The sequence below is a fragment of the Microcaecilia unicolor genome, chromosome 7 (assembly GCF_901765095.1).
Source record: "Microcaecilia unicolor chromosome 7, aMicUni1.1, whole genome shotgun sequence".
Classification (NCBI taxonomy): Eukaryota; Metazoa; Chordata; class Amphibia; order Gymnophiona; family Siphonopidae; genus Microcaecilia; species Microcaecilia unicolor.
In genome coordinates this window covers 126289959-126316511 of record NC_044037.1, presented here as the reverse complement: position 1 = coordinate 126316511, position 26553 = coordinate 126289959, and the positions used below count along the sequence as shown (strand labels likewise).

At 42.7% G+C, this 26553-nt stretch overlaps 1 protein-coding gene across 1 annotated transcript in view; it reads right to left on the bottom strand.

The window, feature by feature from the left end:
• Positions 1–19360: 19360 nt before the first annotated feature.
• LOC115475076 (fibroin heavy chain-like) overlaps positions 19361–26553 on the bottom strand; it is a 223143-nt gene continuing 215950 nt past the window's right edge. Inside the window, exon 17 of the mRNA XM_030210816.1 lies at positions 19361–19411. Coding sequence (XP_030066676.1) covers positions 19386–19411 — 26 coding nt within the window. The 3' untranslated portion in view covers positions 19361–19385. The remainder of the gene's footprint in view (positions 19412–26553) is intronic.

Below are 26553 nucleotides of genomic sequence, written 5' to 3'. Positions count from 1 at the left end.
CAAAAATGATTTTCATAAGCAATAAAATACTGACTTTCATTTTAACTCGTGTCAAAAGAAAAAAAATCTGTATACCTCAGACTGTATTGCCAAACAGAAGGTCCTAAAGCCTACATTGTTAAAATATCCATTTATTTAAAATATATATAAAATGACAGGATATTGAGTAATTATCAAAACAATTGACTATATTGCAATTTTAATCTATTTAGCAAATCTATAAATTGTGTCTTCAATTAACTATTCATATGCCAATTTTTTATCTACTCTTAAATTGAATATTTATCAAATATTAAATGACCAAATTTAAAAAGATTTTCTGAACAAATATGAACTTACCATACCCCAATTATAATCTATTTACTGTCTATTAATTATATTTTAAATTTAACTGTTCATATACTATTTTATTATGTCATTAAAAAAGCTTATAAATGCTAAAATTGAGCTTAAACAGCACTTTTCTTATAATTGTATGTTTATATTGTGCCATTATTATCTACCTTATGAGTCTATAAATTGCATTTATAATTAATTATTAAATTCTAAATATAAACTTAAATAATATTACAAACATATGGTTTTATCATTAAATGTACCAATATATTCTAATGTATTTACTATATAAAATGATTATTAAAAAATGAATTAAAATGAATTAAAAATTAATGAACAACATTTTTTGAAACCTTAAAAAACATTAAAAACTAGAATGAAACGTGTGTGGCATTACAAATCTGTAGTTTTATCATAATATTATGTTGAATATACCCATGCAATCAGGTGTTAAACTTAAATAAGTACATATATGAAACATTTGTTCATAAACCAAATGAGTACATGTGTGAAACATTTGTTCATAAATACATGACATCAAACAATCAAAAATATATGCTTTAAACCAAGCATATCATACATCCATTAGTCACATATATAAATGTTCCTTAAATAAACTGCAAAGAACATCCTTCCAATGTTTAAAAAGAAAGAAAACAACATATTGTCTAAATATTCATTGAAAAACAGACAAGTCTATCTCTAGATTAAGTCCTGCAGGAGTTACTGTATTAAATTCAAAATAGTTCTTTGTTCTCGTTGTAACAAAAGCAGATCAAGGTCACCACCACGCCACGGCTTTTTAACCACTTGATAGACAAAAAACCGGAGATCAGACGGGGAATGCGATTGTTCCATATAATGTTGCACAAGTGGGGCAGTGAGATTACCCCGATTGATATTACTCCTATGCTCAATTATGCGCGTCTTGATTTTTCTCTTTGTTTTACCCACGTAAAGTAATGAGCAAGGGCACATAATAACATATACGGCATGTGTGGTATTGCAATTAGTGTGGTTCAGCAGTTTATAAATTTTGCCAGTCTGTGGATGTTCAAAGGAAACAATATCCATTGACAACTGACATACCGAACAACTCTTGCATGGATGATGGCCAGTAACAAAATGATCCAGTTCTAATCGTTGATCATTGTTAGTTTGAGGCAGTGAAGATGGGGCAATAATTTCTTTTAAATTCCTCCCTCTAGTGTGTGCAATTGTAACTTTTTTATCTCGAAAGCAACTGTGTTCTTCAAGGATATGCCAGTTATATATAATTTTCTGAATATCTCTTGAATAGTTTAGTAAACACAGTCACAAAAGAGAGGGAAAACAGCATACAAGTACAACAAAGCAAACAAAAAAGAAGCAGAAACTGGGCCTTCAGGATTGAGAAAAAATGCAGTCCTTTAATTTCACAAATACCCGACACGGGCCGTGTTTCGGCGTACAAACGCCTGCATCAGGGGTCTCAAAGAGAACTGAGAAGTGAAAGAACCAAGCAGCTTAGCTATTCTCTATGTAGCGCAATTTGAAAAAGAATTTTTGGAAACAAATCCATTTCAAGATGAAATTAAACTGTGGAAACGCTATATTGATGATATTTTGATGTTTTGGAAGGGGGATCTTGAAAGACTGCAAACCTTTTATACCTGGCTCAACTCCCTAGATCCTAATCTCAGATTTACAATGCAATTCCATCAGAATTCTATTGCTTTTTTGGATATAAATATCATTAAAAATATGGACGGGTTTGACACAACAATTTTTAAGAAACCGATTGACAAAAACCAGTTTTTGCACTTTGACAGTTTTCATAGTAGAAGTCTCAAGGAGAATCTTCCACGATCACAGTTCCTATGGCTCCGGAGACTGTGTAGCCAAATAAATGATTTTGAAGAACAATCTAAACCTCTACAGAAAAAATTCCAGGATCGAGGTTACCCTTCAAAATGTATTACTAAAGGCTTTCAACAGGCTAGAACATCTGACAGAGAAAAATTACTCAAACCACGAGATGTTAGAAAAACACCAGATATTGTTTGCAGCCTACAGTTCTCAAACTATTCAAGAGATATTCAGAAAATTATATATAACAACTGGCATATCCTTGAAGAACACAGTTGCTTTCGAGATAAAAAAAGTTACAATTGCACACACTAGAGGGAGGAATTTAAAAGAAATTATTGCCCCATCTTCACTGCCTCAAACTAACAATGATCAACGATTAGAACTGGATCATTTTGTTACTGGCCATCATCCATGCAAGAGTTGTTCGGTATGTCAGTTGTCAATGGATATTGTTTTCTTTGAACATCCACAGACTGGCAAAATTTATAAACTGCTGAACCACACTAATTGCAATACCACACATGCCGTATATGTTATTATGTGCCCTTGCTCATTACTTTACGTGGGTAAAACAAAGAGAAAAATCAAGACGCGCATAATTGAGCATAGGAGTAATATCAATCGGGGTAATCTCACTGCCCCACTTGTGCAACATTATATGGAACAATCGCATTCCCCGTCTGATCTCCGGTTTTTTGTCTATCAAGTGGTTAAAAAGCCGTGGCGTGGTGGTGACCTTGATCTGCTTTTGTTACAACGAGAACAAAGAACTATTTTTGAATTTAATACAGTAACTCCTGCAGGACTTAATCTAGAGATAGACTTGTCTGTTTTTCAATGAATATTTAGACAATATGTTGTTTTCTTTCTTTTTAAACATTGGAAGGATGTTCTTTGCAGTTTATTTTAAGGAACATTTATATATGTGACTAATGGATGTATGATATGCTTGGTTTAAAGCATATATTTTTGATTGTTTGATGTCATGTATTTATGAACAAATGTTTCACACATGTACTCATTTGGTTTATGAACAAATGTTTCATATATGTACTTATTTAAGTTTAACACCTGATTGCATGGGTATATTCAACATAATATTATGATAAAACTACAGATTTGTAATGCCACACACGTTTCATTCTAATTTTTAATGTTTTTTAAGGTTTCAAAAAATGTTGTTCATTAATTTTTTAATTCATTTTAATTCATTTTTTTAATAATCATTTTATATAGTAAATACATTAGAATATATTGGTACATTTAATGATAAAACCATATGTTTGTAATATTATTTAAGTTTATATTTAGAATTTAATAATTAATTATAAATGCAATTTATAGACTCATAAGGTAGATAATAATGGCACAATATAAACATACAATTATAAGAATGAAGTGCTGTTTAAGCTCAATTTTAGCATTTATAAGCTTTTTTAATGACATAATAAAATAGTATATGAACAGTTAAATTTAAAATATAATTAATAGACAGTAAATAGATTATAATTGGGGTATGGTAAGTTCATATTTGTTCAGAAAATCTTTTTAAATTTGGTCATTTAATATTTGATAAATATTCAATTTAAGAGTAGATTAAAAATTGGCATATGAATAGTTAATTGAAGACACAATTTATAGATTTGCTAAATAGATTAAAATTGCAATATAGTCAATTGTTTTGATAATTACTCAATATCCTGTCATTTTATATATATTTTAAATAAATGGATATTTTAACAATGTAGGCTTTAGGACCTTCTGTTTGGCAATACAGTCTGAGGTATACAGATTTTTTTTCTTTTGACACGAGTTAAAATGAAAGTCAGTATTTTATTGCTTATGAAAATCATTTTTGCTATGTTCTAAAAGAAATATTGAAGACATTTTATTAAATGAATGCTGATGTGAGAAACATATGTATGTGAACAAAAGCCCTGTTAACCCTTTGTCACTATTTAAGATGCCATTTGTATAATTAATTGTGATTGGCAGATAACAAAATAAATGCAAATTTTAAAGGTATTTTGTCACTAGCTAAAATACCATTAGCAGTTACAAATAAAATTTACATAATTAATTGTAATTGGCAGATAACGAAACAAATATACCCAGAGCTCCAAAAGATAATAGAAGCCCTGTTAATGCTATAATATGTATATGTATATGTATGTATGCATGCACACACTTACATGTGTGTATGTATATGTATATATATGTGTATGTATATATGTGTATGTGTGTATATATATATGTATATATACACATACACATATAGTGACAAAATGTTGTCTTTTTAAAATTAAGATCAAGTAATGCCACTAGATATTATAGTTTTGGCTTTTTTATATTTGAAGATGTATATATTTATTCATTTCTATGCTGATTTGAATGTTTTTGAAGGTTTATGATATTATCAGTGTAATGTTTGAAATTTATTGTATATTTTAAAATGTTTTAAAAAATTATTTTTGACCTGTTAGTTTAAGCTTTTATGAATATGAAATTTAGTTATAGCCAGTATTATATAATATGACCTTTTTATAAAATATATTATAAATAATTAAAATAAGCGTTTTAAACATATAATATTAATATATGAAAAAATTTTTGTCCAAAAGTAAGGAATAATATATTGTAGAGGAATATATTCGAGTTATTCCCCAAGTTTTCCACGTCATCACTGTGGTGAGTTACCATTTTTGTTTTGATTAATTATCCATTTATTTTCAAATTACTATATAATAATATATGAGAATGTTAAAATATTAAATGCAATGTTAAAATATTAAATGCTTTAGGTGTTTATATAGGCTTATATATGTATGCTTGATGAGTCTAAATATTAATCTTTGGTTTTACTCATTATATTTTAAAAAAAAATTTAAAAATATATTATTTCTATGTTTTGTATTCTATGTAGACCCCTGACGCAGGTGCTAGTCACCGAAACATGGCCCGTGTCGGGTCTTTTTGTCAAGGCTCATTCATTAAAGAACTGTGTTCCATTTTTAAAGGCCCGTGGTGCTGTTTTTTTTGTTTGGACTTTAGTTTGTACTTTGTTCCCTCTCTTTTGTTACATCCAGGGCTTGATGTATGTACCAGTGTGGCAATACTTATGTACTTATGACCAAAACACCACTTGGTGGAGTGGCCTAATGGTTAGTGCAATGGCTTGAGAATTAGCAGAACTGGGTTTGATTCCCACTGCAGCTGTTATGACTCTGGCCAAGTCACTTAACCCTTCATTGCCCCAGGTACAACATAAGTACCTGTACATAACTTTGAGTATAACCACAGAAAGGTGATTTATTTATCGCCTTTTTGAAGGAATTCACTCAAGGCAGTGTACAGTAAGAATAGATCAAGCATGAGCAATAGGCAATTACAGCAGTCAAAATATTCAAATAACAAGAGAATGGCATAGTATACTACTTACAATGTCAACACAATATGTAATAGAACATTATAATTGATAGTGAAGGGTAAAACAAAGATGGAACATATAGGTAGTCGATAAACATGTCCTGCTGCAGTATGTGCAGCCCGAGTCACTCCTTGTGTGTGGCTTGAGAATCAGGGAAACTGGGTTTGATTCCCACTGCAGCTGTTATGGGCACTTTAGTTACTTCTTCCATTAAAGGCCTGGTTGAACAGCCAAGCTTTCACCTGCTTCCTGAAATAGAGATAGTCTTGTGTTAAGTGGAGCCTTTCAGGCAGCGCATTCCAGAGTGTGGGGGCTACTCTGGAGAAGGCTTGCTTGCAGGTATCGCATCGTGTAATGTCTTTTGGAGAGGGTGTGGTTAGTGATAGTCCTTGAGAGGACCTTAGTGTCCTATTCTTCAGGTACTCGGGGCCATTTCCTTTGAGGGCCTTGAAGATCAGACATAGAGTTTTAAATTTAGCCCTGTATTGTACTGGTAGCCAATGAAGGTTTTGCAAAAATGGTGTGATGTGGTCATGTCACTTGCAACCTTTTATGAGTCTTGCTGCTGCATTCTGAGTCAACTGGAGCTGGTGCAGGCCATTTGTAGTCAGACCATTGTATAGTGCATTGCAGGAATCCAGTCTAGATGTTATCATGGCATGCACAACTGGGATAAGAATTCCCTTCTCGATGTAAGGAGAGAGGCAGTGTAGCTGCCGGAAATAATAGAAGCAGCAGCTCTTGAAGGTTGATGGATTTGGGGAGTCAGAGTAAGAGTTGAGTCTAACTGTATTCCAAGGCTCCTGACTTGTGATTTGAGGGGGAGTTTATACTTCCCAAAAGGGATTTTGATATCAGGTATGTAGCCATTTGTGTTAGGTACCCAGAGAAGCTTGATTTTACTTGGGTTCAGGCAAAGTTTGTTGTGTTTAGCCCATTCTTGAATTGATTCAGTGGGTATGAGTCAGGGGCGTAGCCACGGGTGGGCCTGGGTGGGCCCAGGCCCACCCAGTTTTGTTTCAGGCCCACCCAGCAGTGGAGGCAGCGGAGCAGAGGGAGCAGGCTGAGCTCCGATCCCACATCTGCCTCCCCAGCCCGCCACTGCCCCGGCCACTGCCCGCCGTACCTTTAAATATTACAGTTTTGCTGGAGTCGCGGGCAGCCGGCATTGAAGACATCGGCAGGCTTACGCCGGTTCCAGCAGCCTTCCCTTCCCTCGTTGCAAGTCGGATGATGGCTCCGCCCTCTTCTGACGTATTTCCTGTTTCTACGAGGGCGGAGCCATCATCCGACTTGCAACGAGGGAAGGGAAGGCTGCTGGAACCGGCGTAAGCCTGCCAATGTCTTCAATGCCGGCTGCCCACGACTCCAGCAAAACTATAATATTTAAAGGTACGGGGGGGGGGGCCCGGAAGGAAACAGGGCAGACAGGAGAGGAGGGTTGCTGCACATGGTGGAAGAAGGGGAGAGGAGAGGGCAGGGGAGAGGAGGGTTGCTGGATGGAGGAAAGGGGAGAGGAGGGTTGCTGGACATGGTGGAAGAAGGGGAGAGGAGGGTTGCTGGATATGGTGGAAGAAGGGGAGAGGAGGGTTGCTGGATGGAGGGAAGGGGAGAGGAGGGTTGCTGGACATGGTGGAAGAAGGGGAGAGGAGGGTTGCTGGATGGAGGGAAGGGGAGAGGAGGGTTGCTGGACATGGTGGAAGAAGGGGAGAGGAGGGTTGGGGGATGGAGGGAAGGGGAGAGGAGGGTTGCTGGACATGGTGGAAGAAGGGGAGAGGAGGGTTGCTGGACATGGTGGAAGAAGGGGAGAGGAGAGGGCAGGGGAGAGGAGGGTTGCTGGATGAAGGGAAGGGGAGAGGAGGGTTGCTGGACATGGTGGAAGAAGGGGAGAGGAGGGTTGCTGGATGGAGGGAAGGGGAGAGGAGGGTTGCTGGACATGGTGGAAGAAGGGGAGAGGAGAGGGCAGGGGAGAGGAGGGTTGCTGGATGAAGGGAAGGGGAGAGGAGGGTTGCTGGATATGTTGGAAGAAGGGGAGAGGAGGGTTGCTGGATGGAGGGAAGGGGAGAGGAGGGTTGCTGGACATGGTGGAAGAAGGGGAGAGGAGGGTTGCTGGATGGAGGGGAGAGGAGGGTTGCTGGACATGGTGGAAGAAGGGGAGAGGAGAAGGCAGGGGAGAGGAGAGTTGCGGGATGAAGGGAAGGGGAGAGGAGGGTTGCTGGACATGGTGGAAGAAGGGGAGAGGAGGGTTGCTGGATGGAGGGAAGGGGAGAGGAGGGTTGCTGGACATGGTGGAAGAAGGGGAGAGGAGAGGGCAGGGGAGAGGAGGGTTGCTGGATGAAGGGAAGGGGAGAGGAGGGTTGCTGGACATGGTGGAAGAAGGGGAGAGGAGGGTTGCTGGATGGAGGGAAGGGGAGAGGAGGGTTGCTGGACATGGTGGAAGAAGGGGAGAGGAGAGGGCAGGGGAGAGGAGGGTTGCTGAATGAAGGGAAGGGGAGAGGAGGGTTGCTGGATATGGTGGAAGAAGGAGAGAGGAGGGTTGCTGGATGGAGGGAAGGGGAGAGAAGGGTTGCTGGACATGGTGGAAGAAGGGGAGAGGAGGGTTGCGGGATGGAGGGAAGGGGAGAGGAGGGTTGCTGGACATGGTGGAAGAAGGGGAGAGGAGGGTTGCTGGATGGGAGGGAAGGGGAGAGGAGGGTTGCTGGACATGGTGGAAGAAGGGGAGAGGAGAAGGCAGGGGAGAGGAGGGTTGCGGGATGAAGGGAAGGGGAGAGGAGGGTTGCTGGACATGGTGGAAGAAGGGGGGAGGAGGGTTGCTGGACATGGATGGATGAGAGGGAAGGGAGAGAGAAGAAATGCTGGACATGGATGGAGGGGATGGAAGAATGGGGAAGGAGATGAGATGAGGGAAAAGGAAGAGAGGAGAAAAACTGCACATGGATGAAGAAAATAGGCAGAAGCTGGATCCACTAGACAGTCAAGTCTGCAGAGGACTCAGCTTTTACTTATGGATATAGAGCAAGAAATGAAGAAGAAAGGAGGAAAGTAAAGAAATAAATGGAAAGGAAGCCCTGGAAACGGAGTTAAGAGGACAGATAGCAGCAGAATCGGATACTGGGCCAGCATGATCAGAAAAACAGTCACCAGACAACAAAGGTAGAAAAAAAATCATTTTATTTTCATTATAGTGTTTAGAATATGTCCACTTTGAGAATCAGGTGCTCAACATTAAAAGTTTATATTTATTTACTTATTTATGGCATTTTATCCCACATTAAACATGAATTAAATTGGAACCTGGGATCATTTAATTTTTTTTTCCTGGAGACAGTAATGCATTGCCCCCCCCCCCCCCTCCCAGGCTCTCTCCCCGGCTATAGCCAGCTCTGCAATTTTTAAGGGGAGTTGGGAGGTGGGGTGGGGGGGGGAGGTGGACGGGCGCAGAGGTGGACCGGGGAGAGAGCCTGTTGTTAAACATTTACCAGCACACCACTGTCTAGTGCCCACCCATCCAACCTGTTGGCCCACCCAAAAATTGACTTCTGGCTACGCCACTGGTATGAGTAGCTGCACATCATCTGCATAGATGTAGAACTGAGTGTCTGTTGACTGGATCAGCTCAGCTAGTGGCTTGAGGTAGATATTGAACAGAATAGGTGAGTATCGATCCTTGTGGTACCCCGCAGGTCAGTGTCCATGGTGGTGATGAGTTGTTGCCAAACATTATGAACTGTTGCCTGTCTGATAGATAGGATCTGAACCAGGCAAGTACTGTTTCATTGATACCTGTTTCTGTCAGTCATGCTAGCATGATATCATGATTCACAGTGTCAAAAGCTGCTGAGAAATCTAGCAGTACTAACATCGAGGCAAATCCCTTGTCACGGTTTCTGTGAAGATCATCTAGTAGGGATACAAGGACCGTTTCTGTTCCATAACCGGGTCTGAATCCAGATTGACATGGATCTAGCCAGTTTCTCTCTTCTAGCCAATCATTAGGTTGAACACAGACTGTTCTACAAGTTTCCCTAGAAATAGGATGTTGGATACTGGCCTGAAACTTTCAAGTTTGTCTTGGTCAAGGTTGTTCTTCTTTAGCAAAGGGCGAACCACTGCCCTTTTTCAGGGCCGCTGAGAGACTGGGCCGGGCCCGGGGCAAGGCTGCCCCCACAGCCCCGCCTCCACAGCCCCCCCAAGGTCGTTGTCGCTCCCCCCTCCACCCCCCGAGGTCGCCGCCACTCCCCCCTCCGTCCGCCCCCGCAGCCCCCCCAAGGTTGAAGCCGCCGCTCCCCCCTCCTGCCACCGGATCGGGCCCCCTGCATTGAAATCACAGCGCCTCTCACCTCCGTGTGAAAGTGCTGCAGGCAGCAGCAGATTGCCTCCCTTCGGGCCTCCTTCCCTCCCTGTATCCTGCCCTCGCTGAAGTTACGTCAAACGAGGGCAGGACACAGGGAGGGAAGGAGGCCCGAAGGGAGGCAATCTGCTGCTGCTGCTGCCTGCAGTGCTTTGACATGGAGGTGAGAGGCACTGTTATTTCAATGCAGGGGGCCCGGTAGCAGACGGTCAATGATGGAGGGCGGGTGGGACTGCAGTGCCGGGCCCCCCCTGGAGGCCCGGGCCCGGGGAATTTTGTCCCCCCTGTCCCCCCCTCTTGGCAGCCCTGCCCTTTTTAATGCTGTTGGTAGCTGCTGGTTAGAAAGAGAGGTGTTCACAATTTATATCAAATGCCATGCCCTTTCCCTTTTATGTCCTGAGTCATGAAGCAAGTCTGTGCCCTGCCACATATAGACAGTCTGGTGGAATACTTTAACAAGACTCTCAGCAAATGCTGAGGAAGTTTGTGGCTGAAGACGGGAAGAACTGGGACACCCTGCTCCCGTATACACAGTTTGCTGTCATTTCGATTGTTATATGGACGGAGACCTCAAAAATTCTGGATGTTGTCAAAGAAGCCTGGAAGGAAGAACCTGTAGGGGTATTTCCCTGTGATCTTACCTGAGCTGGTCTTGTTCATACAAGCCTATGCACAAACAAGATGGATGCTACAACCTCTGACCTGAACCTTACTGTGTCAGCAAGATCCAGCGTCAGCTTGTGGAAAATCACTGACAGGCTTGCTGAAGCCAAGGACATTCTGTGTTCCAACCACCCCCTTCTATCACCCTGAGAAGCTGAGAAGGGAGTCAGGCCCATGGCACCAGAAGTTACCATTTCCAAGGTCACAAAACAAAGAACTCTTCTTGCCCATGTACTGAACTGGACGAGACCATGATTGGTTCCTGCAGTCACCTGACTGAGAGGTACTGAGAAAGCGGGAACTGAAGAAAGTTAGTAAGTCGGAGACCCTCGGAGGAGGGGTAACTGGTAAGAGGACCTGAGAAATCCAGCAAGGCTCGGGGTGAGTCAGAGACGATGTTTGGTACCAACCTTGTGACCTGCATAACTGGTGCAAATACGTGGGGCAGAGATATTGGCTCTGAGTTCTAACACGGAGGGACGGAAACCTGCTTGCTGCAGAGAGAGACCTGCACTACATCTAAGACACAGACAGCCGAGACAGCGTCTGGGGAGATTCTGCTCCGTTCTCATCTGAAGCCGTCATAAGGACAGCGGTAAGATCTCGGTGATTTATTTCCTAGTCTGGGATTAGTTATTGGTGTTATCTAAGCAAGGAAGATTGGTTTAGGTCATCTCGTGATCAGAGAGAATAAGCTGCTAATTTGTATTTTGCATAAGATGTGATAAATTTTCATAAGGATAATTAGGATATCGTTTGTACTGTTCTAATCATTACTGTACTTAGTCTCAGGAAAATCAGAGTATAGTTTAGACAATATATTTTGGTAGTGTTCTTATCAGCTGGAGAGATAATATTTTTTTTGTATCGCTAAGCTTGTGCAGAGTTCTATATTTGTATCTTATCTATATTTTCTTACCTCTAATAAATAATATATAATATATCATCTGAGGCTTGTTTTCACTTCTCTCACGGAACACCTGGCGAGGTGCCAGAAGCAAGATTCCTGTATATCACCCTAGATAGAGCTAGTGAGTTTGTTAGACAGACTTCTGCATCGGGGAATCTTGGTATAAGTAATCTGGGGTAACTGTTATACTAAGTATTATTTATTTACAACCTACAAAACCCAACCAGGGGAAGAACTTTGTAGAGTACGTGCTTCCCATGCAGGAAAGACTGAAGAAAGCTGACAAGGCTGCCAAACGCTGCTTGGAGAAGGCTCAGATGGGACAAGCCCAAGCATATAACCAGTAGGCCATACTTTCCAGCCAGGAGACAGAGTCTTAGTCCTTCTACCCTCATCAGAAAGTAAAATGCTATGTAATGGCAAGGGTCTTATAAGATAGTCTTGAAAGCAGGCCCTGTCAGCTATAAGGTTGCCCAACTGGACAGGAGAGGCAAAACACAGATTTTCCACTTCAACCTGTTAAAGAAGTAGATCTCGATGACTACAGCCCTGGTCCAGGAGGATGATTTGGGGCCAGAGATTTCAACACAGCCTGAGCCCTAGGGGGCACTGCAGTGGACTTCATAAAATGCTCCCAGGAACATAGCTCCCCTTACCTTGTCTGCTCAGCCCCCCAACCCCCCCCCCTAAAACCCACTAGCCACAATTGCACACCACTACCATAGCTCTTATGGGTGAAGGGGGGCACCTAGACGTGGGTACAGTGGGTTTCTGGTGGGTTTCGGAGGGCTCGCTCTTTCCTCCTGGGTCCGCCTGCCTGAAGTGCACTGCACCCACTAAACTGCTCCAGGGACCTGCAAACTGCTGTGATGGACCTGAGTATGACATATGAGGCTGGCAAAAAATATTTTGAAAGATGTTTTTTGAGGGTGGGAGGGGGTTAGTGACCACTGGGGGAGTAAGGGAGGTCATCTCCGATTCTCTCCGGTGGTCATCTGGTCATTTCGGCCACCTTTTTGTGCCTTGGTCTTAAGAAAAACAGGACCAGGTAAAGTCATCCGAGTGCTCATCAGGGACGCCCTTTTTTCTCCATTATGGGTCAAGGACGTCCATGTGTTAGGCACACCCAAGTCCCGCCTTTGCTACGCCTCCGATACGCCCCCTTGAACTTTGGCTGTCCCTGCGACGGAAAGCAGTTGGGGACGTCCAAAATCGGCTTTCGATTATACCAATTTGGACGACCTTGGGAGAATGACGCCCATCTTCCAATTTGTGTCGAAAGATAAGCGTCCTTCTCTTTCGAAAATGAGCCTGATAATCAGTCATGAGATTTGGAAGGTCAAGCTGTCATAGGCTTGTTTCACTACCATGTCAAAAAGTTTCAATATGACAGATCAAGTGACTTCTGCTTCTTCCTTCTCCTTCCTCATTGCAGCTTTGCTCATCTATGTAAAAGCAAAAAAGAAAAAAAAATGTACTGTTTTTCTGGCCCCAAAGACTATAATGGTGCATAAAATGAAATAAAAGAAAAGCTTTTCTGAATATCAGGGGCCCAGTTTGTTTAAAATGAACCAAAAATGGACACATTATCAAGTTTTTCCTTTCTTTTTAAAATGAATGGATATCCCTACAAGTTCCTGGTCATTTGTTACTTGCTTATGCCATTTTTATGGGGCTTCTTTAAGTTGGTCAGTTTTTCTCCACAATCTGAGTTTCAGCTTAATTAGACAGACAGGCCTACATAATTTTTTATTTCCCCAGCTATTAAAGTCCACCTGTATACTATCCTGCCTAACACCCTCCTTCTCACTACCCTTTCTTAATCTTTGTACATTACGAATTGTATCTGACATCCTGTAATGACTATGTCATAACAAAACTCTGTAAGCCACATTGAGCCCGCAAATAGGTGGGAAAATGTGGGATACAAATGCAATAAATAAATAAATAAATAAAATATTGTCTTTAGTGCTCAGATCTCAAAGGTTTCCAACAGGGTATCAATTGCTGAGTACCCTTTGCACCCTCCATCTTTGAACACCTCTCCCCTGATGGGTTGAGAACTACAGTGACTCCTTTGTAAAAGTGCACAAACTTTGCTGCTGTTTGATCAGCAGATGCTTCCACGGTAGCACCAGTCATCTTCCCTCCAGTACCTGACCACATTGTGATCTGATGCACCCTGGCCTGACTAATTTCAACAGATAGATTATATGATTCATATCACCATGGATTAGCCAGGAATCAGGATGTTGGCTTAACTGGGTTTTTTTTTTTGCCTTATAATAATTTACCATGAGCACACACAGAGAAGATCCTTAAAATAATGCCATCTCAAGTAATCCAACCCTAAAAATGAAAGGCTCTGTATTTCATTGCCCCTTCATTCAGCAATACAGTCCTGGAAATAAAAAAAAAAAAGTTCGTATTACTCTCCTGAGTGCAATTTCACTATCTCTCATCAGTATTCTGTCCCTTACTCCCTTCTCTCATCAGTATTCTATCCCTTACTCCCTCCTCAGTTTTTCTCATCTTGCACTTCCCATCAGCCTCCCAGCCCTTACACACCAGTCTGTCCCCCAAACTCTTCTATATCAATTTCCCCAGGAGTCTCTTTTTTTCCCCAGTCCATCCTTGTCATTCTTTCTTTCCTTAGCTCTTCCTCCGTAAGTCTCTTTCCTGCAGTCTTTTCCCACAATTTTCTCACTTACCCAGCCCTTCCCATAGACTTTTTCTCTCCACTCTTATTTCTTTCGCACTAGTCTCTCCTCCTCCCCCCCCCCCCCCGATTCTCCTTTCAGTCTGTAATTTTTCTATCAGTTTTACTAAAAACGGGAGGAAAAGCTTCAACTGACTCCTTGGCTACAGAGCCAATCAATTCTGGGAGTTCATGCAGTCATCATTGGCTAAAAAAACTCCCAAAAATTTATATATGTAAAGTCCAAATGAACTTTTTACTAAAAGAGATGTGCTGAGTCTTCATAACATGATGATATGACTGCATGAACTCCCAGAATTGATCAGCTCTGTAGCCAAGGAGTCATTTGAGGCTTTTCCTCTCATTTTTAGTAAAACTGATAGAAAAATTGATAAAACCTGATAAAGTTGATGTATACTCATTTGAAGAGGATTATCTCTCTGTTGGGTTACCAGCTGGCTCCAGATACTTCCAACAAGGTTGATCCAGTCTTGAGCTAGATGTATTGCATGCATGAACTTTTAGCCTTGTATTTCTTAGGGAATGCACTTTCCTTTAAAAGCTAATGTCATTAAAAAGTATCTGTAGACTTTTACACATTCTTTTTGTATTGCTTCACGGTGTAACTGCAACTTAAGCATTTTGTGCAATTCTGGTTGCCGCATATCAAAAAAGATATACTAGAATTAGAAAAGGTACAGAGGAGGGTGACTAAAATGATTAAGAGGCTAGAACTCTCATATAAGGAAAGGCTAAAGTGGTTCGGGCTCTTCAGCTTGAATAGATGACAGCTGAAGGAAGATAAGATAGAGGTCTATAAGATCCTGAGTGGAGTAGAGTGAGTGGATGTGAATTGATTACTTTTTCTTTCAAAAAGTACAAAGACTAGGGGACACAACATGATGTTATATAGTAATACATTTTAAAAAAATAGGAAAAATATTATTTCACCCAATACATAGTTAAGCTCTGGAACTCATTGCCAAAGAATATAGTACAAGCAGTTAGCATAACTGGGTTTTAAAAAGGTTTGGACAAATTCCTGGAAGAAAAGTCCATAAACTTATTAAGAAAGACCTAGGGAAAGCCACTGCTTAACCCGAGGATAGGTAGCATGGAATCTTTTGGGGATTTTTCCAGATACTTATGACCTGGATTGGCCGCTGGTAGTAACAAGATACTGTTCTAGATGGACCTTTGGTCTGTCCTAGTATTGCAACACTTATGTTTTTAAACTTAATGTGAAAAACTATGGGGTCCTTTTACTAAGCTGTGGTATAAAGTGGCCTTAGCGTGCCCTTACACATGTTTCTCTGGTGCCCTAAGGCCAGTGGCGTAGCTAGGGTAGTTGACACCCGGGGCCGGTCATTTTTTAACACCCCCCTCCAAAATCCAGTACTAGGCATACCGAGAATACAAAACACTCAGGATCTCTAGAGCAATTCTACCATACCATAAGCAGTAATTTCTACGAGTCAAATAAGGAAAAGGAAAGCATCTTAAACACTAAAGTGAGCACTAGAACATCAATTCACCTAATGTAAAACAAAACCAGACAGACTAGTACAGATCGTCAATCCTGCACAGTCAATGCCAACTGAAGGCCGTGTCTTTTTCACAAACACAGATAAACCCTAAACCACTATAGAATAAGTAATCATAAACTTTCTATTTAGACAAAAATTAAACTGAACCCCCAAGAGGCCAGACTGAGCATACAATGCAACACCACAGAAACAGAAAATGTCCCTTAGAACTGTGCGAAATATGACAGCAGATGTAAATTTGAACAAACTAACCAATACCAATCACTTTACAAATTAACAAATAGAAATAAAACAAATAAAGAAAATAAAATAATACCATTTTATTGGACTAATACATTTAGCTTTCAGAGGTCAAAACCTCCTTCCTCAGATCAATACAGTATAGTGCTGTTACAGTATCCTATCCTGACCTGAGGAAGGGGGTTTTGTTCCACGAAAGTTAGTCAAATATATTAAAATTAGTTCTATAAAGATTACCTTATTTCCATGGTCTATATATAAGCATTTATTAACACAGCTACAATACTACTTTATCCTAAAGCAAAAATAAAAATATATATTTTATTTACAGTTTGTCGTCTCTGGTTTCTGCTTTCCTCATCTTCTTTTCACTGTCTTCCTTCCATCCAGCATCAGCCTTCTCTCTCTCCCTGCCATCCAGTGTCTGCCTTCTCTCTCCCGTCCCCGCCACCCAATGTCTGCTCTCTCTCCCTGCCCCTTCCATCCACTGTCTGCTCTCTCCCTTTCATCTAGCATCTGCCCTCTATCTCTGCCCCTTCCATCCACCCAGTCTGCCCTCTCTCTCTCTCTCCCCCTTCCATCCACTGTCTGCTCTTTCACTCCCTTCTATCCACTGACTGCCCTTTCTCTCTGCCCCTTCGATCCACCATTTGCCCTCCCTCTCCCATCCATCTAGGGCCTGCCCTCCCTCTCATTCCCCCATTCATCCAGGATCTATCCCCTCTCTCTCTCTCTCACTGCCCCCTAGTTCCAGCCCCACTATCCCATTAGTCCCCAGTTTCAACCCGTCACTTCTCCCTGTCCCCGCTTCAGCCCCCAGTCCCCACACCAGCCCCTAGTTTCAGCCCCAGCCCTTTTCTCCCACCAGTCCCGAACTGCAGTCCCAGCCACTTCTCCATGTCCCCTTTTTCAGCTCCCAGTCCCCATGGTTTCTGCCCCTGCCCTTTTTCAGCTCCCAGTTCCAGTCCCCTTCATGCACATGCCTTGCATTAGGGCCCCCCTTTTCAGCTCCAGCCCCATTCTCTCACCTGCTCACCTTTTCAGCCCCAAATCAATTCTCCCACCTGCCCCAGGCATGACCCCATTCTCCCTCCTGCCCCCTTTTCAGATCCCAGTTCCTTCCAGCTCCACGCCCCTTCTCCCATCTGTCCCCCAAACCCATCTGAGTTCCCATCTGAGTTCCCTCCCGACCCAGTCCCCTTCTACCATCTGAGTCCCCCCCCCGACCCAGTCCCCACCTGCCTACCCTCAATTCCATCCAGAATCCGCTACTCCCACCCAAAGTCCTCTCTTCCTGCCACCTCCCGCAGCCTGCCTTTAAACAGAACCCTCCAAAGCAGTGGCGAGGAACAGCGCCTCATGTCTGCAGGTAAAAGAAGTCGATCGTCTCATCGGGCCTTCTCTTCCCTCACTCTGTCCTGCCCTTGCGAAAATAGGAAGTTGCGTCAGAGGAGGGCAGGACAGAGTGAGGGAAGGCCCAATGAGACGATCCACTTCTTTTATCTCCAGAAGCGAGGTGCTGCGCCTCGCCATCGCTTTGAAGGTTTGTTTTTAAAGGCAGGGACCGGGTGCGGGGAGGGGGGGATGGCAGAACGAAGAGGACTTTGGGTGGGAACAGCAGGAGAGGCACCTCCCCTTGTGCTGGCACCCGGGGTGGACTGCCCCCCGCCCCGCCCTTGCTACACCACTGCCTAAGGCCATTTTTATCTCAGCAATAAAATGGTTGATTTTCCATTTTTTGTATTAGCACTTACCGCTGATTAATAAGAGGACCTCTGTGTGTTATTTTCTGACCCCACCTAGTAATGCCTTTTCCAAATGGAAACAAAAATGTGTGCATCGTGGAACCCCCTGCAAGCATTTAGCCTCATTGAGGGACTACAATTGTCAAACAGCCAAAATACTGAGGGATTTTGCTATTTACTGTTATTAGTGACTTTGAAAATTGTCCTGTAAATGATACAAATGGTTTCTTCTGGGGCAGAACTCTTTGGAAGTGGGGTCTGGCTTTGTTGACCCCATTGAAGAATTACAGACAAATCATAGATGTGAACTCAGGAAAGCATCTCATTGGATCCATTTTGGGGAACAGTACAGGCATTTTTGATTAGAAATTCTAGTTTCTGTATGTTTCTTTAATGCCATAAGGGCCATGTTTACTAAGCCACGCTGTAGGTGTGCTAATGTTTTTAGCGCGTGCTAACACTAGAGACACCCATAGGAATATATGGGTATCTCTAGAATTAGCACATACTAAAAATGCTAGCATGCCTTAGTAAACAGGGCCCTAAAGGATTAATTGCAATTGTTATGATACAAATCAAATAAATTTCCAGTTCTGTCTAAGTTTCTCTCGCATAGCTTTTAAATTTTTTTTAGGCATGATTTGCATTTTGAGATATGAGGACATAGAAGTCATTCATTCAGTAGTCTTTAATGATGAAGATGATAGACCGAAGCCCAGTGGCTACCTGATGGATAGGGTATGACTAGAATATGGGTACAAGAATCTCTGCAAGCAAGCATTTTTGACTGAATCCCATGGTTCACCCTTTCCTCTCATCCAAGGTTTTCAGTAAAGCCTGTGCTCACAATGATATGATGACAGGAAAATAGCTAATGATCTGTTTACCCCTGGAGATGCTGGAATGCTGAAGGTTTGTGTATGTCCACTGTACAGACTAAATAGAGGCACGTATAGGCAAACTGAAAGCCTGTGAATGTATACAACAGTGCCAACAAGAAAAGGTGTGCTGGCCCTATTCTTCTCCCCATATCTAGAGAAGGGCACAGGCTTCAGGGGAGAGGGAATAAGGGTGAAGGCCACATTGAAGAGCTACAGCTGAGCCACAGAGCTTCCCCACTCAGCCTCACAACAACTGTGAAAATGTTGTCTTTATTTCTTTTTCTCAGTAGCTGAGTTTGGAGATTTCATTTTGCTTTATTTTATTTTTACTAGTCACGGAACTATGACTCCTTTATGTTCATTGTAAGTTCTCCTTCACCCAGCTATCACTGGGTCAAATCAATATCACAAGCTTGCCTTCAATGAATATAGAAACACATGGAATGAAGCAGGGTTACCTTCGAAAGCTCATCAAAAGGTGTATTGTTAGTTACATAAAAACGGTATCATCTTATTTTCTTTTCTCTGTTTTGTTTTATTTCTATTTATTGTCACTTAAACAAATAATGATTAACAAAAGAAGCCATTTTCTGTAAACAAAAATGTATAATAAAATAACACAAAGACAACTTACAAACCATAATTTATATAAGAAAAGAATTTAATGTTAGTATCAAAGTTTGAAGCACAGCCTTTGTGCGTTATAGAAAGGAGTTTTAAGAGATAATCTGTTTCTTCAGCATTTTCCAGAAGGACAGGCACCTGGGGAAGAAGCAGAAATAGACTGAGCAAACTAAACATACCCTTGTAACACATCAGCTGTGGAAGAGTAGCCTAATGGTTATCACAGTGGGCTGATAATTGGGGGAACATGGTTCAATTCTTCAATTCTCACTATACCTCCTTGTGATCCTGGGCAGGTCACTTAACCCTCCATTGCCCCAGGTAGAAAAAAATTAGCTTCTTTTTCAAAGCCACGCTAGTGATTCCCACATGGCAAATGAGAGGAAGCGCATAGGAACTGAATGGGCTTCCTCTCATTTGCCATGCAGGAATCGTTAGTGCAGATTTGTAAAAGAAGCTCTAAGATTGTGAGCTGTCTCTAAGTTTTATTTCAGGTATACTGCACTATTTAACTTATTTCGGGTATACTGCACTATTTCCCATCCCCCAAAACTCTCTTTTTCGTATCAGCCACATGAAGGAATTTCTGACTGGTCACATGCTCTGATGGGGTCTCATGTTGCTAAGGCAATTCAGATACCTGGTATATCCTATTACTAAAGTGAGTTAGAGGTGTGGCAAGGACACAAATTGCAAGCTTCCAGCAAATATGAAAGTCCCAATTACAAGTCTCCAGCCCTTGTGAGGCACCTATGATTGGCCCAGGGTAGAGGAGAGGTGGATGCTCACAACAGCCTATAAAACCCTGCTGCAGACAAAGGAACTCTGAAAAACTAGGCATGGAGAGAGAGTTTCAGATCCGTCCGAAGGCCTATGTTTTTCCCAAGAGAGTTTTATTTTCTCCCCCTTGATAGAAACTAATTCTCTATAGCTATGAATCTTTCTTTCATTAATTCTTTCTGTATCTGCCTTTTCTCTGCTTTCTCTCTGTTCTGTGACCTTTGTATGAGGAACAAACTTTTCTTCCTTCTTTATTTAATTAGTCTAATTACTTATAATTACCAGAGGTACTGATGTTAGATTTTGTAAGTTTGTTATAACTTGAAACTGATGTCTAATGCTGTGCTGGTGGGTGAGTAATTAAAAAGACAACTCTCTCTAATTCCTGTATAATTGTTTCTATGATATTTAATAGAATTCTTAAGTTTTTTAGCGAATAGCAAACCAAACGCAGCCTAGAACAGAGTCTATGAGCAACAGAGAAAGTACCTGTATATAAGCCATTTAGGTTGTACCATATAAGGGCAGTATATATCAAGAATCTAATACATATTAAAGGTCTGCAAGATCAACTTTCAAAATATTATTTTGATGGAGATTTTGAAGCTTGAAAAAAAACATAAGGTTAGGGGACACCTTCTAAAGTAGACATGGCTCAAAATTATAGGGGATGAATTAATTCTGTCCTGGTTTTGTGGAGGAGTAGCCTAGTGGTTACTGCAGCAGATCTTGATCCTGGGGAACTGGGTTCAATTCCCACATGCTGTTCCTTGTGACTCTGGGCAAGTCACTTAACTGTACAAAATAAGTATCTGTAAACCGCTTTGATTGTAACCACAGAAAAGTGATATATCAAGTCCCTTTCCCTTTCCATCTATGGAATATGTAGTTTTACTTTTTGCATAAAAAGCAAATTCCATAGATGCAACTAAAGAAAACCCAAGAGTGGCTTTATCTGTCTTTGATGACTTGGACCCATTTGGTTTACCTCACATTACTGACCTTACCATGTCAAAGAGGCTATAATCACCACCATGGCATCAGTAATCTTGATGGCTATAGGAATTGTTATAAAACTAGATAATAAGAAAGGAACAGGGGACTGGGTATTGTCTTATAATGATGCAAAGCTGCAGGTGGCAAGTTATGAAATGCCTACTAGAGGAAGTGCTAGATTTTGGGCATATTTTGAACAGCTGTGGTGGTTAGTTTATTACAAAGTTTGATATACCTCCTTTCAAACCAAAGGACAAAGAAAACTAGTTTACAATCTACAAAGCTTCCCCTTTTGAATCTTTTCACTACCACTAGAGCTTCTTCTGCTCTACTGTCGTCCCCCATCCCTCAACTGCTGGCATATATTAGATCTCAAAACTATGATAGTACGGTGTGTATTGGTATTTCCTCACTCCATCATAATAAGGGATCTCAACATTCATCTTGATGATCCCAGGGCCTCATTTAGTGAAGATTTTCTCTGTTTCACCAATGACCTCCACCTTACCCAACTTATTGTTGCCTCTGCATATCCTGCCAAACAAAGCTGCTGTATTTTCAAACACACACACAACTGTCACTTTGGACAGTTGTCATTCAACATCTGTACTTTGGATGGGCCACTATTTGATAGGTTTCTTGTGATTGCTTGTATATCTCTAAGGATACTGGAAAGCAGAATGGTCACTGTCATGATGTATGTGATCTGATTCCAGAGTCTTTTGTGCAATATCTGGGTCTGAATTTGGATTCCTTTGCAGATCTTTCCCTTGAAAAGAAACCATGGGCTTAGAATACGTCTTTCTGCGGTATACAATAGGCAGGCAGGAAATCTAGTATGATGGCATATTCTGTCTATTGTGGTGACATATTTGCCACCATAGGCGCCCCGTATAAGAGGCTTGGGGAGGCTAAGCCTCCCCAGCCCAGTTGTGACCTTCCCCGCCTGCCTCCTGCCCCCCCCCCCTCCGAAATTTAAAACTTCATACCTGCTGGGGGTTAAGGGGAGGTGGCGTCGGCAGCGAAACAGCACGTCAGCACCAGTGAAAAGCGTGCTGGATCGACGCGCCTTCAGCTTCCCTTCATTCTGTTTCTCAAGTGCTGGTCCCGCCCTTGCGGAAACAGGAAATTAGGGCGGTCCAGCTCTTGAGAGACAGAACGAAGGGAAGCTGAAGGCGTGTCGAGCCAGCACGCTTTTCACTGGTGCTGATGTGCTGTGTCACTGCCGACGCCGCCTTCCCTTAATCCCGAGCAGGTATGAAGTTTTAAATTTCGGAGGGGGGGGGGGGGCGGGAACTGGACGGCGCGCGTGCGATCTGGTGCTCGGTGGGAGGGAGGGAAGGAGGAAGGCCTGATGCTGGCTGTCTGGCTGGGTGGGTAGGAAGGAGGAAGGCCTGATGCTGGGTGGGTGGGAGGGAGGGGTGCCTGGCGCTTGATGCTGGGAAGGAGGGGTGCCTGCCTGCCTGATGCTAGGTGGGTGGGAGGGAGGGATGCCTGGTGCTGGGTGGGAGGGAGGGATGGTTGGTGCTGGGTGGGATGCCTGGTGCTGGGTGGGTGGCTGGGTGGCTGGGAGGGAAGCCTGATGCTGGGAGGGAGGCCGGCCTGATGCCTGGTGCTGGGTGGGATGCCTGGTGCTGGATGGAGAAAATAGGCAAAAGCTGGATCCACATTATACCTCCTCCAGTGAATTCCACAGAGGAGGACCCAGCTTTTACTTATGGATGGAGGGCAAGAAATGAAGAAGAAAGGAGGAAAGTAAAGAAATAAATGGAAAGGAAGCCCTGGAAACGGAGTTAAGAGGACAGATAGCAGCAGAATCGGATACTGAGCCAGCATGATCAGAAAAACAAAGTCACCAGACAACAAAGGTAGAAAAGATCATTTTATTTTCATTATAGTGTTTGGAATATGTCCACTTTGAGAATTAGGTGCTCAACATTAAAAGTTTATATTTATTTACTTATTTATGCCATTTTATCCCATATTAAACATGAATTAGGGTGTTTTGTGGCTCTACACGTATCATATTATGATCCCTTGTTTCATATGGTACAGTAAACGTTCTGAGTGTGTTTTTGCACAAAGTTGTGCATAGTGTTTTGCAGTTGAGCGATTGTGGTTAGTATATGCTTTGAGCAACCACTTTATTCTTTGACATATGATACATATCTAATATCTAAATTTAATAAAGGTATTAATTGTGACTTATTTTAATTTATTTTTTCTGTGTGTTATCAGACAATTATGGGTTTAAGCTCCGCCCCAACCCCACCCCCTTTAGCCTCCCCAAACAGTTGGGCCACCGACCGCCTATGTTTGCCACTGGAAGTACCTTGGTGGAAGCACAGCACTACACACCTGCTGTGTATTTGTAAAGATTTAGCCTCCAACTATAAAAAGGCAATCCAAGAGGTCAGAGGAAGTGACGTCACCAAGCAGCATGGACGCTTGAGCTGAGAGCTCCGGTGGCCTCGCGGCGAAAATAGCCACAATCGCAACTTAAAACAGCGCTGGAGAGCTAAAATCATCAGCAGCACTAACCGGTGTAACGGTGCCACGATAGCGTATGAATCATCGTCGGACAGCAGCTGATCTTTCACGGTTCGCATTCGCGGGAAGCGCGACAACGCCAAAAAACAAAATGGCGGACGCACGAAAAGTGAAAGATATGGCGAACACTGAGAAGCTTAAAACACAGGAGCTTCCGGGGGAACAACAAGCAGCCATAGACCCAACAGAGGAGGAGCAACCAGGCCTGCAAGTATGGCTACAAAACATAAGCGCGGACCTCAAAGCGCTACGCACAGAGGTGGCAAAGTTGGGCACTGATCTGCGAAGCGAGATCAGGGAGCTGGGAGTACGGCTGGAAGACACAGAGGCGCAAGTAGAAGAGCACAGCGAGGCTCTGAGTTCGCTAGATCAAAACATCACTGAAATGCGGGGCGATCAACAACTGCTATTCGACAAAATAGAGGATTTGGAGAATCGAGGCCGCCGTAGCAATTTGAGATTTCGAGGCTTACCTGAAACACCGCACTACCAAGATAGTGAGCAAGTAGTTCAACAAATAGTACAAGAACTGTTTACTAAGAATGGGGCCGCGATGGATAATGAGGCAGTTCAGCTGGAAAGAGCACACCGGGCACTGGGACCGATAAGAGGCAATAAACCCAAAGATATCATAGCCTGCTTTACAAGCTATAAACTAAAAGAACAAATATTGAAGCTGGCGCGGCAAACCCAGGACTTCAAATGGGACTCTTACACCATTGAAATTTACCAAGATCTGGCAGCGGCGACGCTCCGAAGGAGAGGGGATTTGAGACCCTTTACGAGACACCTCAGAGAACTTAAAATTCAATACAGGTGGAGGCACCCTTTTGCCCTGGTATTTTACAAAGATGGGAAAATGCACCAAATTCGATCAATCGCAGAAGCCAGAGAAATCTGTCCAGAAACGGCTGAACTGGAGAAGAGGCAGGAGACAGGCCCAGGGGAAAGATCCAGCACCCGAACCCTCCCGCCGAAATGGCAGCGGGTGGGGAAGGGCCCGAAAAGACTACAACGCCAGCATTCTGCATCACAGATCACTTGATGAGACACAAGACAAGTTACAGGGAAAGCTAATAATTTTAAAAAGTTGCTGTTAAAGTTGAAGTTGATTATGTGGAGCATCGCCTCAGCATTGGACATAAGGTAGTTGGAAATGTGGTTTCGCGGCGAGGCCTCCGAGGAAGCACCAGCTGTTCCTTCCTCTGAGTAGGCACCTACAAGGGTTGTAAGTGATGCCTAGATTGTATGGGGAGAGGGTGGGAGGGGGAAGGGGGAATGTTGGGGGGGGGGGGGGGGGGGGATAGATGGAAACAAAAGCAAACTTTGTATGCTACAAGTAATAGATAAGATACATGGAACTGACCAAAATAACAGTAAGGTAGAGGGGCGGAAGATCACACATTAAGAGGTAATGGGGGATGTTAAATGTATGCTGCTTAATGTCAGGGGGCTGAATATACCCAGAAAACGACAACTGTTATTTCGGGAGCTAAAGCGACTTGGGGTAGACATAGGATTGATACAGGAGACCCACTTAAAACCTAGATATGAATACTTGTGCACCAACAAGAAATACCCCATCATCCATTTTGCCTCGAGTATAGACAATACAAAAAGCAGGGGGGTCCTGGTGGCATTTAGTAGTGGCAAGCCCTGGGAGATAAAAAAGGTCATAAAAGATAAAGAAGGGAGATATCTGATGATAGTACTTACATTAGGGGGGAGAACTTACACACTGGTGAATGTATACTGCCCCAACACAAACCAAGGGGACTTTCTTCAAAAAGTAGACCAAGTTCTAACTAGACATATTGAGGGATCCTTGTTGATGGGAGGAGACTTTAATCTTACTTTACACCCTCTGCTAGATAACACAACCCATAAGGCAAGCTATGCCAAACAAGATAGGCGAAAATTCCATGAGTTCATAACACGGTGGCAGCTTATAGACTACTGGCGAAAAGATAGCCCTTCTCAACGAGCATACACATACTACTCCATGGTACATCAGTCCTCTTCTAGAATAGACATATGGCTGGGGGATGCCTCCTTGTTGGGATCAGTGGGAGAGCAATCTATACTTCCTCACACCTGGTCGGATCACTCGCCGGTGATACTTACAGTTAAGGGGCTAGACCCTAATAAAAAGATACGACAGTGGCGCCTTGATGACGCCCTGTTGGCGGACCCATCTAACATATCCCAGATAGAAATGAAAATTCAGGAATATATCCAGTTTAATGATAACGGGGAGGTCTCCCCAATAGTGCTCTGGGAGGGATTTAAAGCGGTTATGAGAGGGCACTTGATAGCCTTACGATCAAAGAGATGGAAGGAGAGATGTGCCAAAGAAACTGAATTGCGTCAGCAGCTTAAGCAGACTGAGCAATTGCTCCAAGAGGGGGAAGATCGGAATACACTGAAACTTAGGGGGCAGGCACATAGCATTCGCACACAAATACAGGATTTAGAGCTAGCGGACGTGGCAGAAAAATTACAGCGGGTGCGTCAATTATATTTTGAATTTGGGAACAAGCCTAGTAGACTATTGGCTCATAAATTGGCACAACACACTAGCCGAAACATGATCAGTGGCCTTAGAGATGCAGGGGGAGCGATACATAATGAACCAGAATTTCTAGAAGCAGCTTTTAGTAGATATTATCAGCACTTATATAGCACCGAGGGGAGCAGCGAAATAGAAGAAATCAAGGCCTATCTAGCGAGTGTGGACCTCCCACGGCTCCCACACATGGCAAATCAAACACTAGGAAAACCCATAACACAAGAAGAGGTAGAACAAACGATCAAGGGGTTATCTCTGCATAAAGCTCCGGGACCAGACGGGTACACAAACAAATTTTATAAAACGTTTGGGAAACACTTGGCCCCACTCTTGGTGCGGGTGTTTAACTCATTGGATGAGACTACAGGCCTCCCACCAACGTGGA